Source organism: Bombus vancouverensis, chromosome 7 (assembly GCF_051014615.1).
Source record: "Bombus vancouverensis nearcticus chromosome 7, iyBomVanc1_principal, whole genome shotgun sequence".
In the NCBI taxonomy this organism is placed as follows: Eukaryota; Metazoa; Arthropoda; class Insecta; order Hymenoptera; family Apidae; genus Bombus; species Bombus vancouverensis.
The window spans coordinates 14,111,581-14,124,713 of NC_134917.1; the positions used below are offsets into that span (position 1 = coordinate 14,111,581).

Here is a 13,133-nt window from a genome sequence, read left to right on the forward strand (position 1 = left end):
TCGCGCTGCCGGCTCGCTTATTGCCGCCGACACAACGGTGAATTTAAATTTGCAAATCCTACAAGCTGTTCGTATTCACGGCAGATACGTTCCCTTCCCTATTCTTGTTTCGCTGCCGTCGATAACGTAAACGAACGTTCGCGCCCCAAAGGGATTGACAGGCCCCACGCGTACGCGCGTAAGAAGCGAAAGGTGACTTGGCAACATTTTTGAAAATTGGAAGGCCGGCCCGGCCAAAACGGATCGATATCGAACGCCATTGTATCGTGGCACTCGTATCGGAAGAACGCGGTGCGGCGCGACCAACTCCGCGTGTATCTCGTAACGGGTTCGATACGTATCGCGTCGCATTTAATTCGCAACAACATCGACGAGCGTCGACGAAGAAAAGGTATGTACCACCGTGTGGATATATGCAGGTCTCGTGAATATAACGGCAACATCGATAGAGGCAAAAGTCCGACGCGAGTATGTACACAGCGGGGAAAAAAAATATATGCGGTGTTCGAGTAGGAGAGAATACGATGTACAGAGAATCACCAATAACGTACTTCTGCGATTAAAAACTGTCACAGGTCCGACGATATATTGACACTAGCAGTTTTTTCTTCTTCTACCTGCCTGCAACCCCTTGCCTCCTCCTTTTTAATTCACCCCCTTTGCTGGAACATCGCCGTTTCATTTAACCGGAGAAGAAACGTATCCTAACGTTCGTTATTCGCGAAATTCCGCCGAAACTGTTTCGGCTGGAGAAAATAAATTAAAGGGAAAAGCGGTGCGGGCCGAGAGCTGCTGTGTTTTTAAAAGTTTTTTAAAGGAGACCGGTTTCTACGGCCGAAGAAAATATATCCGACGCGATTTACTGCCTCTACTGTCGCGTTGATTCCGCCTCGCTCGTATTAAAAGGTGTTGAGATTATTCGATGTGTAAACAGAGAAAACTCGTGGATAAATTGTGAGGCAGAAAATATACCTAAATAGAAGTGTAATTATAAGCAAGAATACAATTTGAGCTGGACCAGATCCGCACGCTAGCTGCGTTACCCAATAACTGAAAACCCCGAAGACAACGTCGCCTGTCTACCGTTTATGGTCTGTCTTCGTCGCAGTCTTTTGTCTACACGCTGTCGATGGCTTCGGTGCTTGAGAAAACTAAACAGACCAGATGTAGAGTTTTCTTAGAAGCGGTAACCACTTCAACAAAGGGAAAATTAGGTAGCCGACGCGTACGTCGATCGCACGAACAAAGATTTTTCCATGCGCGCTTTTATCTAAAACCTTCTCCCCTTCTGGAAGCTGGAAGCTCGAACGTCGCAACGTCGCTCGCCAAGTTACGGCAGCCGGCGCATTTGTTATCCCTCGCGCAATGTAACGTTCCCTTTTTTTCCCCCGGCCTGTTTTCCTTTTTGCTTCTTCCGATCGACAGGTCGAAGCGGAAGTGCTGCGAAAACGTTGTCCTTTTAAATTATCGTTCCGCGTACCGATGGATCGATGTAAATGCGCTCGGGCGGTAACCGGCTTTCACAGATCGTCTCTCTCTCTCTCTCTCTCTGCCTCTGTCTCTCTCCCTGTTTATCGGAAAATCGTTCACTGTAGTTGCGAAGAATTTGCTCTGCAATCCATTCTCGCCGGTGACCAATCATGGCGGATTCGTCGGTCCGCGAGACGCGAGTTAATCTCGCGGAGGAACGCTCATTTAGAGAACACTTAAGATGCCCATTCGTTTCCTCGATTCGAATAAAGTATTCACCGGCTGCATTAAGTAGAAAGGGCCAGAGCAAAACGAACTGCGAAAACAACAGGTCGTTAATTTTTCCTTGCTCAAACACGTGTTACAGAAACCTTTTTCCGTCGCGCTGCTTCTTTTTGTCCTTACGTTCTTTCTACGTTTCCGGAGAAACGGCTGGAGCAAGATAATTTCTCTTTGTTCAGTTCGATGCAAGAGGGAGAGGCGGTCGTAAAACTTTGCGGCAAGTACCGAGCTCTGCAAATGCCGTATCTGTTTTACATTTTCGTAGAAAGATGTCCGACCGACGAGTAGATCGGAAAAAGCACGATCGGACACGAAGCTCTTTCCAACTGGCTCGGTTCCCCATGTTTTCGTAATTCCATCTGTTCTCGTTCTTTTAAATCGTTTCGGATTCCCCGGGTATGCGTAAGCGCGAGGATAAAAATTGGTCTTCTCTGGAAAATTAGCTCAGCCGTTCGCGCGCTCCTAGCTAAGACGTTCTCCGAGGTACTCGTGAAATATTCCGGGATATAAGTGTATGGTAGCAAGATAATGGCCTCGTTACCACGACAAATACCGATAATTAATTACGTCGGGCGGCCGACAGTGCCTCGAAGATTTTCCGAAAATGCCTGGCGGATTCGTTACCGAAGATAAGTTCAACGATATTTCAGCCGACGTTCGAGCGCTAAAGAAACGAGTATTTTTCAACGAACGAGTTGAAGGAACCTCGATCGATCAAGAAGACCTCGCGATACGAGAGTAATAATAAGCGCGCGGGATCGGTCGGCCGGGTCGGAAACAAATTACGAACGGTCGACGATGTCGAAAAGGTCAGCTCTTTAGCCGATCGGACACGAGAGAAGCGGGTATAATTGCTTCGTAATCCGCGGGTACAATCGAACATCGAATCGGGGCGGGAGTCGCTTGGCGTGAAATTGCTCGCATTGACGGCATTACGTGGTTCGTTCCTAGACAAGGTTCCGGCTTTTTGCCCTCTTCGATCGATACCACGGAGCATGTCGATAAGATTAACCCGCCATACTCTTTCGGGCCGAACCTTCGAAATTAATAGAACAGATTTGGCACCGGTCGGCTCGATCGAGCGTACGCGATTAGCTCCGGCTAGTCGGTCGCGAATCCGCCAAACGACTGCCGCTAAAATAAACGGAGAGGCTCGTTTGCGATGAAACGATTTAAAGAAGGTGATCGTTTATCGTCCACGATTAAACCGTGCCCCCAGCGAGATATGAAACGAGATAACAGAGAATCGCGGGAAGCCAACGACAGACACGGCTGGTGCTTGGCCCACAAACTTGATTAATACGTACAGTCGAATGATTCCGCCAAACGACCTATCACGCGCCACCTGACCGGTTTAGCCTTCCATGGAAAACCAGATGAGAGATTAATAATTGGACGATTCAGAAGCCAATCAGTACGAACCAGCGAGACGGAAAACCGTAATACGGGCGAGCACCGAAAGCACGTCGACGAATCGAGAGAAGAGCGACTGAAACGCAGGAATCGAGAAAGAGGGAAATACCGGCCCGCTACTAATAACAGGATAAAGGATTTTTATCGCGCGATGCTCGCGACATCGCGTTGATTCGCTTGTTCGCGAAAGGGTCTCGTAAATTTCCCGCTGTACGCCAAGTGGAAAACACGTCGATCGTTTAACTCGGTCGCGTATCGATGGCGCGATTTTCCTACGTCGAGACGAAAGCTCTGTTGCGAATTCGGAGTATCAGTTTTGGCCTCGAAAAGCGCGAGATTCTTCCTATTCGGCCGTAAAGAATCGACAAGGAAAAACTGCAGTTCGTTTGTTTCCTTTCAACGTCGATCGTCGTGGATCGTCAAATTTGCTGGATTTTGTTGCAAACACATTTGCTCTGCTCTGTTCGAAACGGGCGATACAAACTCGACGAACGAGCGGAACGTAAAGCGGCTGATGGGAAACCTCGAATTTATCCACTGGCCGACCTGTTGCGAAACTCCTTAACTTTTACCGTAAACAGGCGATCGGCGATCGGTTCGTTTCCTCGGGCGCCGTTCCTTGCCATCCGGCTCGACCGGAGATTCTACGAGCATAGTTACGACGATGAATATTAGATTTTATTTCACCGTCCGATCGATCCGATTCCTCCTACCTCGACCCGAATATTCCGCTAAAATATTCTCTCCAAGTATTCTCGATACCCGCGATATTAATTCATAAGCCCTTCGCGGGATAACTAGCCGGAACTCCGCGAATTCCGCTTTATCTCTGCCAGTCGGTGAAAATAAGTCGGCCAGTTCGGCCCGGGAATGCATAATTCTCGGCAAGTTACGCTGTAACTTTGGCTAAGGTCTTTGTCTCGGCCGTGAATCACCGCTATAAATTATTTTCCGCGAGTCCGCCGCCGGCTTATCGAAGATCCCCGCGAACTCACGCCTGTTTGTTCTCGCCGGCGACTCGCATTCGTTGGGACGGTTTCAATATCCCGAGCGGGCCATCGTTTCGCGTCGTCGTGACGCGAAGTGGCGCGCGGAAGGAAGGTTGGTTGGTCGTACGGTCGTTTCGCAAGGTAACGTTCATTTTCACGGCCATAAAACACGACGGGACGGGGACGTAACGGTACCGGCACGGCGGTTTGTTAATTTTGCAAAGTTATTTTCGTGGCCGCGTAACCGTACGCCTGGTGAAAAAAAAACACTCCCATCTCGGTGAAAAAATTGAATTTTTAACATCGCAATCCGACGGGAACGATGCGGCCGTGGTCGCTCGCTCGCATAAAATTTTCACGTCGCCGACGTTGCAAACGAAACGTCAAATGGACAAGAACGCCACGCATTGAGCGGTCCCTCTGGTCGTTCCAGATTTCACGCAGGATTTGTCATCGAAAAATATGAATAACAGACGACGGTGCTTATCCGCTTCTATTGTCATCGGAATTGTTCCGTTCAGCCGACGTTCGTTATTTACCAAGTAGAATTTTCAGATCCGACGAACGAGTGACGCGCGCGTCACCGACACCCGTTCTATTTTAATCAAAGTAAAGATTCTCCATCGTGAAAATTAAGGACGCATCGTTTTCACCGTCGAACCCGATTATCCCGTTGATAGAATTTATCGGGAAGCTGCGAGATGAAAACCGAAGGTCCGGACTGGGAACGGGCGAGTTAAACGAATTTATCGAAGTTGCGAATTAAATAACAACTTTAACGAGCGCCGGTCTGCTTTAATACCTGGATAAACCGACGCTTATACGGTTGCTTCTGTTATCTCCTCGTCGCTTGAAAACAAAACTTTCCATTGGTTCGGCCCCGATGCGAGAATTTCTTTTATCGCGCGTTAAACTATGCGAGGAGAAGTTGAAGGCGCCCGTCGATATCGTTAAAAGTATCGTTCGCAAGAATCCGTGTCGGAGTTAATGACTTCGCTTGTTCGCTTGCTTACAGTGTGCCGTGGCATTCAGCAATTCGAAGAGTCACCGCAATATACCGAGGTGAATCCCGGCCAAGACGCCAAGATGATCTGCCGCGTACTCGGCAAGAGAGGACAGTGTATCTGGCAGAAGGATCAAAAAGTAAGTACGAACGATTTATCCGCGAGTTTTCTTAACGGTAGAACCACGCATCGTATCGATATATAGGTATATATAGGTCTATTATTCGCCATAGCTATCCGGCATTTAGCCCATCGACTGTGAATTCCATTTTCGTCGAATTTGCCTGTGAAATAAATCGGCGATCCTAAACGGTTGCGTGACTCTCGCCGTTCCTATCCTTCGAATTTCAAAACGCACGTGAAAAGAGCTAAAAGAGCTATTGAAAAAGAATACTAGAAGAGAAAGAAGGATACTGGCGCGAAAGGAGCTTGAAAAAATTTAACCTACAAACAGGACGACGTGCGTGGAATTAGAAAGACCAGTGTGCTCGAGCGACGTCGAACCGTCGGTCTTTCGAACGTCGAATAATAGCGTTGAACGATGAAAAAAAGATGATGATGATTGGACAAAGATAATTAAAGGTTGTGTCAGCAGAGAAAAGGATAGAAGTATTTTTCTTTTTTTAGAACAAAAAGTTTCTACCCCTCGTCGACTTGCGTTCCAAGTACGACGGTCGAAGTACGTAGAATTTGAAAAATCACGCATGCCGTTATCTCTGACCGAGAGCACCCGGGAGATGGAGAGTGGAAGAAAAGGACCTTCGTCTTGGCGCGCCCCCGTCTATCGCGATTCCGGATAGTTCATTGTTACCAGCACTGTAACCTCCTGGCAGCCAACTTTTCTCCGTTTGCCTCGGTGCCAGTAAACTTCGCTCGAGATAAGTTTCTGACCGAAAGTGGACGTTACGTGTCTACCGACAATAAATACTTGTTCGTCGTTGACTGCGAGGCAACCGAGTCGACTGCTCGAACTTAAGTGAAATATTACGACGCATCGTATTGTACGGACGCATTTACGATCCAGCGGGGTATAGACGAGTCTTGGAGAGTAAAACCACGAGAAAGCAAGCTACAAAGTGATTCGAAGTAAAGAAAGAAAGAAAAAAGAGAGAAAATTAATGCGAAACTCATCGTAGCGCGAGGTTGAATTTCAGGTTGAAGCTCGTGTCCGTAGAGTGTAATTGAGAATGGATAAAAAAAATAAAAGGGAAATAAACGCGGAAATACGGTCGAATAAATACTCCATAGATTATCTGCCGTAACCTGGCAAGTACCTATGGTATTTCATGCGTGTGCACGAACATTACCTTTTAAATTAACAAATACACGAGGCAGAAGCAACGGATTCGATTAACCGACCTCTATATTGGCTGCCGTGTAAATCAATTTCAATCGAATCCCCGCATGGTCAAAGTTTCCATAAAGAATTGAAAATCAAAACAAAAATTATTCGTATTTTTATCACGCACCATTGACGATTACAGAAATCTGTTGCGATCGCGTACGATAGCCCTACACCGTTATTTGCCCTTTCTGCCCTATATGTACATATCGAACACGTACAAACTACACAGCGTATATTCGCATAAGCGCTTACGGATCCTTAAACGAGTCGTCGTCTTTTCAGTTTTTCGAAATCTATTCTCAGCACCAGGTTCTTACGTCTAGTACGGCGTGCCGCACAGCTGCTGAACAAATTGCCGAGTGAATGCGTCTACGGTTAAAGAAAGTACCGTGTCGGTAATGCCGGTATTCAACGTGGGCGCACGGATTATCCGTTTAAAAAAATTTTTTAATTAAATCCGAGTCATCTTTTCAGCCGCGTCTACATTTTTTACCGCGTAACTGCGCGAGTGTGCGGCCATGGACCACCTCATTTACTCGCAATTACCTACTTAAAGTCCGCGAGGAGCAGGCGGTTGTTGCCACAGGAAGGTATTCACTAACCACATCCGCGCTGCGTATTTTTCTCGGAACGAATCCAACGAATTTGAAAAGATCTAAGAAAGCTCGTTCCGCTCGAAAAGTCTCGACTTTTCTTGGCTGAACAGCGCCGCCGTTAGCACGCGCGCTCGCCACTGGCAACGGCAACGCGATTCGTCTTCTTTCGAGGACGACAACTTCTTTCGAGTTTCGTCGCCGAGCCAATTGTTTTTGGAAAACAGGCCAGGTCGTTTGTATCTATACGTCGCCTAATGTACGTACGGCCACCGAGGGACCGAGTCGCGCTACGTAAGAGAGGCGCGTAACTTTTCCTCGCCGCCTATGCGAGCCACGTACGTCGAAGGTAGCGCGCGAGCGTATATTTATCCGTCTGGCACGCGATCGAAGACGAGATGGTCTGAAAGCGTTGGGAAATTCTCGATGCTCGATGGTACGAACGCAGGAATAGGAGAGACGAAGGAAGAACGACGGTTGATCGAGCGACGCCGAGAGTTAGGGCCAAAGTTGTAGCGTGCGAATAGGACGAAAAAGGGAGAAAGTTGGCGATGATACGACGTTTAACAAAGGATGCAATTTCCTGCGAACAGATTTGCATCGTTCTTCGTCTGTGTCCTCTTGCGGTCAGTGCAACTCGTCCGATCTCGCGGTCGCTTGTGCGCGACGTCGCTACGCGAAACAGTTGCCCAAGTGCAATTTCATAACTGGAACGCACTCCCTGCGTGAATTTAGATGAGAATTCGCTGTTCTACCATTCAATGGGCCGACGTTATCGCTCGCCTAGGTACAGGACCAGGCACGAAATTTCCACTGGAATATTTATGCAAAAAGCTGACTCGTCGATCTGCGAGACCTTCGCTTCTTCCTGCGAAATCTTTCGCTCGAGAAAGTGGGAGGGGTGTAGCATCGTTTCACGATCGAAGGAAAAAGGGAACATCTCGCGAACCGGTGGAGAAGAAAAGATTTCCAAGACTCTGGGATATCCGACGTCGAACAATGATCGTCCGTCCAGGTCGTCGGTGACACGCGGCTTCATTATCGTCGTTATCGTTAATCCTGACGAAACTTTTTATTCCGTCGCGCAACTGCCTCCGCAAACCGGCCGACTTTCCTCGTCTCGATCCTTCTTCTCTCTACTATCCCACTTTCTTTTCCACTCACCCCTCTATTCGCGTAATCGTCTTTTCCTTGTAATTAAGTTCTTCATGGTCCTCTGCGCATTGCCCAGACGATGAAAAGACCCGGCGGTGGCTAACAATGGAGGATAACTGTAGCACGATCTCGACGTCAAAGTTCGAACTGTGCGATATTTTCATGCGCTTAATATGTCTGTATGTATATATGTATGTGTATATATACATATATATTTTTTTTTTCATTTCATGTCATCGTGTCGAGAGTATCGCGACGTTACCGCAAAATTATCGAGTGGCGTCGATCCGGCTACGCTTTTTCATCGCACGAAACCACTTGGCGCTTCAACGATCGTTCGCGATCATCGAGAACTTTGAATTTGATCGGAGAGTCGATTAACGTTTTCATTCGACAAGCGGAAGTTTTCAGTTTTCATTAAATTTTCGAACGGGAATGAAGCGTTTACACGCCAGGTTGAAACGCAGCAGAGAGGAAAAAATAGAGTTTACCTTTGCCGCGTTGCAGACGGCTTGTAAAATCGTTGAACGCGGTAATGGCGACAAGGAAGCGAACCTGGTGAATCAAAATATAAATGCGCTACAGTTGCGCCGAGCCCGCCGCGTTTTCCTCGGGCCGTATTGTCGGGCGGGTCAAGAGCCGTAATTTTTCTGCCGTTCGCGCCAGCAAATTACGCTTTCCAGGAAGCTGGGTCACGAGAAAAATACTTGGCCGCGCGTTCCAAAATTTTCGGAAGAGACGCCGTGTAACCGCCTCTTAATCTTTTCTTCCTTCCGTATTCCGTTTTCCCTATCCCACTTGTTTCCCGTTGAGCGCGATAAATTTTTCCTCGGGTTTGTTCCGGAATAAACAAACGCGTTAACGCGCTCGTGAAGGCCGCCTCGTAAGAAGAAACGAAGGAAAAAGGGACGATGCCGCGTCTCTTCTGCAAGATTTAATGCCAGACGATTTTATTACGGCAATTGCGAAGCTAAACGCGTCGTTCAGCCACGTTTCCGGCGAGTTTCTTGCGCCGCTTCCTCTTCCTCTGCGCGTCCGACTCGCGTCCACCGGTTTCCGCTCCACTTTGACTTTCTTCCACCATCGCGACTCGTGTCCCTTCTCGCCTTTTCCTTGTCCGAGAGAAGAGAGCGAGTCGCGAACGCGCCTTGCTTCCACGCGACGAAAAACTTGCTTCGTCGCCGTTTGTCGCGACGCGTCCTGACAGAGAAAGAAGGACGAGGGGCGAGCTGGCGCGGAGGGACAGGGGTTGGTCGTGCTCGTCGTCGTCGGGTATGCTGCGAACGTACCTCTAAATTGAAGTCGTTACAACGGCTCGACTGAAAAAAAGTCGCCAGCCAGGGGTGAAAAGCCGGCCGCGTTCGAGCAAAAAGCGTGCCAACGAGGGGGTGAGAAGAGGACGGTGATTGTCGGAGAAACGAAAAGGGCGACGAAAGGTCCACGAGTTTTCAGACACGGGCAAAGCTTTTGACCGAGCCTGCTTGGGAGCAGATCTTTGACGCGATTTCTTCTTGCACGCGTATTTTCAGCCCCTTTTTCACCTGCTTCTTGTCCGTGCGAGCACGCGACTGCATCGAACTTAAGGAGGCGGTGTACGGTAACCGGCTGATTAAACGGAATAATGGCGGTGGAATTCGAAGTCAGTGAAACATCGTGTCGAGAAAGATAGCGGAATCGTTGAACTTGGTGGTAAACGATTCGCGGATCGACGCTCGCGTTACCTGGCAGAGCGTCGTCCGTTTGCGCGATAAGAAGACCGCCCTTACCACTTTTCTTTCTCTTGTCTCCACTAATTAAAGAAGCAAATACACGTTGACGCTGCAAATCAAGCGGAGAATGTTACTCAAAGCTTGTATCGGCTACGATATTACGAGGTGTACGATATTAAAGCGAGTCGAAACGGCTTTAAGAGAAACGTCAAAGTAAATTGTTTTCCTGACAAAGGTCGGAACGTTTAATACCAGCGAGACACATGGAAACAGCGTTCCCGGGCAAAGGAACAAAAGTATCGTTTAAAACCACCCCGATGAATATCGATGGAGCGCGTGGACGAACAAGAAGGAAGAACAGGTGCGCGTGTACACTACAGCTGCGTTTTCTGCAATCCTGATGTCATTAACCCGGATTATCAGTGACCGGGAATTAATATCGAAATTAATGCTGGGAAATCGACGGCGCGTGACCGTGAGCCACAAACCCGATCGAAATCTGGCAGAAAGCGATCGATTCAACGGAGAGAGATCGCGCGTATAATCAAAAGCCACGCCTAAACCGTGTTGGCCGATATAACGGGAAATGATTATGAAACTGTATTTATTACGTATCGGGGAATATTCTTGAAACGGACGGGAATAGCGACATGACGGCAGAATGTGTATCTCCTGGCGACATTTCCCCTAATCCAAATGTCATTAAAGCGGATTACTCCGGCGAATTAATATGTAAATTAATGCACACATCGGTTTTATATAACCGAGAGAATATAGGCACGTATCGGGACGTGGTGACCAGCGGCGTCACTACCACCGGTGTTATCGTCACAAGCAGAGCGGAATAAACGCGCGTGTGCAGCGTACGTGTGCCTCGCGTTCTGTGTGCACGCGAAACGAAACGCGTACACACGGTAAGAGATACAGGACGCGGCGGCGAGAGTGGAGTCTCTTGAAACGCATTTAACCGCGGGCGACGAGACCGTCCGTAGACCACAATGCCGTGAACACCGCACGGAAAAGATTAAATGATAAATTTCCAAAGCAACCGGCGACCACTCGACCGCCACTTATCCGTCCACTTTGTACGCGACCCCTTTTTGTTTACCCCTCGAGGCATCGTGAAAACCGGCCACTCCGCTTCTTTCACCCGCGGCCTCGTTATTTGGATACAAAGCCGGAGCACGTTTGTCTCTTGCCATCTCCTCCATGCCGACGAATGTATAATTAATTCGCGTAATTAACCAAAAACGATCAAGACCGAGGGTTAAGTCGATGAAGCGTGGCCCATCGTCCATCGAATGCCTGGAAAATCGTGAAACCTTGCGACTTTTCCATTTCATTCTCTCTTCGTTTCATTCCCGCTCGACGAAGCTATTCAACCGCCTCTGAAAGAAGCAATCGCTAATCGATCGCAAAGACAGTTCGCTCCCCAGAGAATTGCCGGCTCTAAATACGAGCTCTGTCGACCGGAAGCAAACATATTTTTGCCCCCTGATTCGTCCGCGAATCCATCTTCATTATCGAGTGATGCGTCTTCAGGGACAAGACCGCGAGGGCCTAGATACTGCCCGAGACAAAATCATCGTTAAGATTTATTCGCCATCGTGGCCCGTAATTTTTCAACGGTGAATCGCGAGCATTTCAACGTGAGAGATTGGCTGGCGGTTGTACGCGCCGATAGTCGACCTAAATCCGAGTGACGCGCGCGCCTCTCCAACAATTCGTTCTTTTCCATCCGAAAGAGCTTCTTTCCGTGGCAATTCGTGCAGAGATACGTTAATTAAAAGGGGCAGAGAATGCGAGAGTAAGAGCGCGAGGCCCGTGCGATTTCGCTTCGTGCGGTTTGCACAAGGTGGTCGATTATATTTACGTGGAAGACCGGGAAGACCGCGCGAATTTCTCTTCCGCTGCAAGAAACGATAAAAAGGAAGAATGCGGAACAGGTCGGCGAAAAACGCGCGCCACGGAAATTGAAATAATTTCAACCGCTTCTTCCGCGGAATTCCGTTCCTTCGTAGTCGAGCGTTCCGCGTCTGTCTACGGTTTCGAAGGGTGACGCTGATATTTTCTGATTTCCTCGCAAGATCCACCCTTAAACGTTTCGCGATAATTCCGTCAAATCGATGAGACGTTCGGAAGGCGGATGATGGATACGAAGAGACAACCTTTCGACGATGTCTCTCGTGGACAGCCGATATCGAATTCCTCTATTTATTATCGCTAGTGGAATTTGCGAATTCCCGATAGACCATCGGGGTGCCGAGTGTGTGCACAAGCTCCGTGCCGCATTTACGTTTGCTCGGTTAAGCCGCGAATTTCAATTGTAAGTCGACGTCGAACGAAGACGGCAGATGGTTCGACAGACTGTAAATAAGTTTACCCCTAGTTACCGAGTTCGAGAGATCCGAAGCGTAAATATGTACGCTGACGGACGAAGCATATTTAAGATCCCTCCCGCTGTTTCTGCTTAATCGTTTCCCGATGAAAGCACCAATCTGATAGCCGTAATAAAATTTCGCTCTCAACAAGTAGTCGCGAGAAGAGAAAACACGGCGATCAAAGGATAGCAGAACCGCGAGAAGTTCACGCTGGAAACGGAGAATCTTTTTTAAACGAATCTCGCCTGGACCGGGAACGAAGTGTTGGCGCGGAGGCAAATTTTTCATGACTTTTCGGGGACAATGATGCAAATGGTATACAGAAACAGAGTTTCCCCTGCATCGGGAAGCAGACGGGGACGCATTTCGGTGGCTAGAATATCGTTTTACAGTGTTAGGCAACAAGCTGCTAGCAACCCTTCTCCCAGTAGGTGATCCTGAAACGAGATCGCCTCCGAAAGCCTGGAGATTTATGTCGTTCGTGGTCTCTCGTTACTTTCTGCTAAACTTCTCTTTTTCTCCGTCTCTCTTATGGCCGACTTCTAACCCGGAAACTGATCCTTCTTTCTTCGTCTCCCCTTCAAGGCGAATATTTATGAAAGATGTAAATAACGAGCGGGATAATTTTCTCATGAGATCCGAGCTACTCTTGTTTACAACGGGTGCCTTGCGTAGTACTCAACCGAGGATCGTATTGTTTTTGCTTGTTTGCGACTATCGAGGCGCTGTGGCTGCAGGAAAATTGTCTAGAAAATTCACTCGATTCGCGTTCCACGCCGTGAAATAGAACGT

General features: G+C 48.3%; 1 protein-coding gene across 3 annotated transcripts in view; it reads left to right on the forward strand.

Annotated features, from left to right (window-relative positions):
* Positions 1-13,133, forward strand: part of LOC117153838 (kin of IRRE-like protein 3) — a 129,360-nt gene that overhangs the window by 92,410 nt on the left and 23,817 nt on the right. For all 3 annotated transcript variants that reach the window (XM_076620064.1, XM_076620063.1, XM_033328283.2), the window contains one exon: positions 5,170-5,297. In XM_076620064.1, coding sequence (XP_076476179.1) covers positions 5,170-5,297 — 128 coding nt within the window. The remainder of the gene's footprint in view (positions 1-5,169; positions 5,298-13,133) is intronic.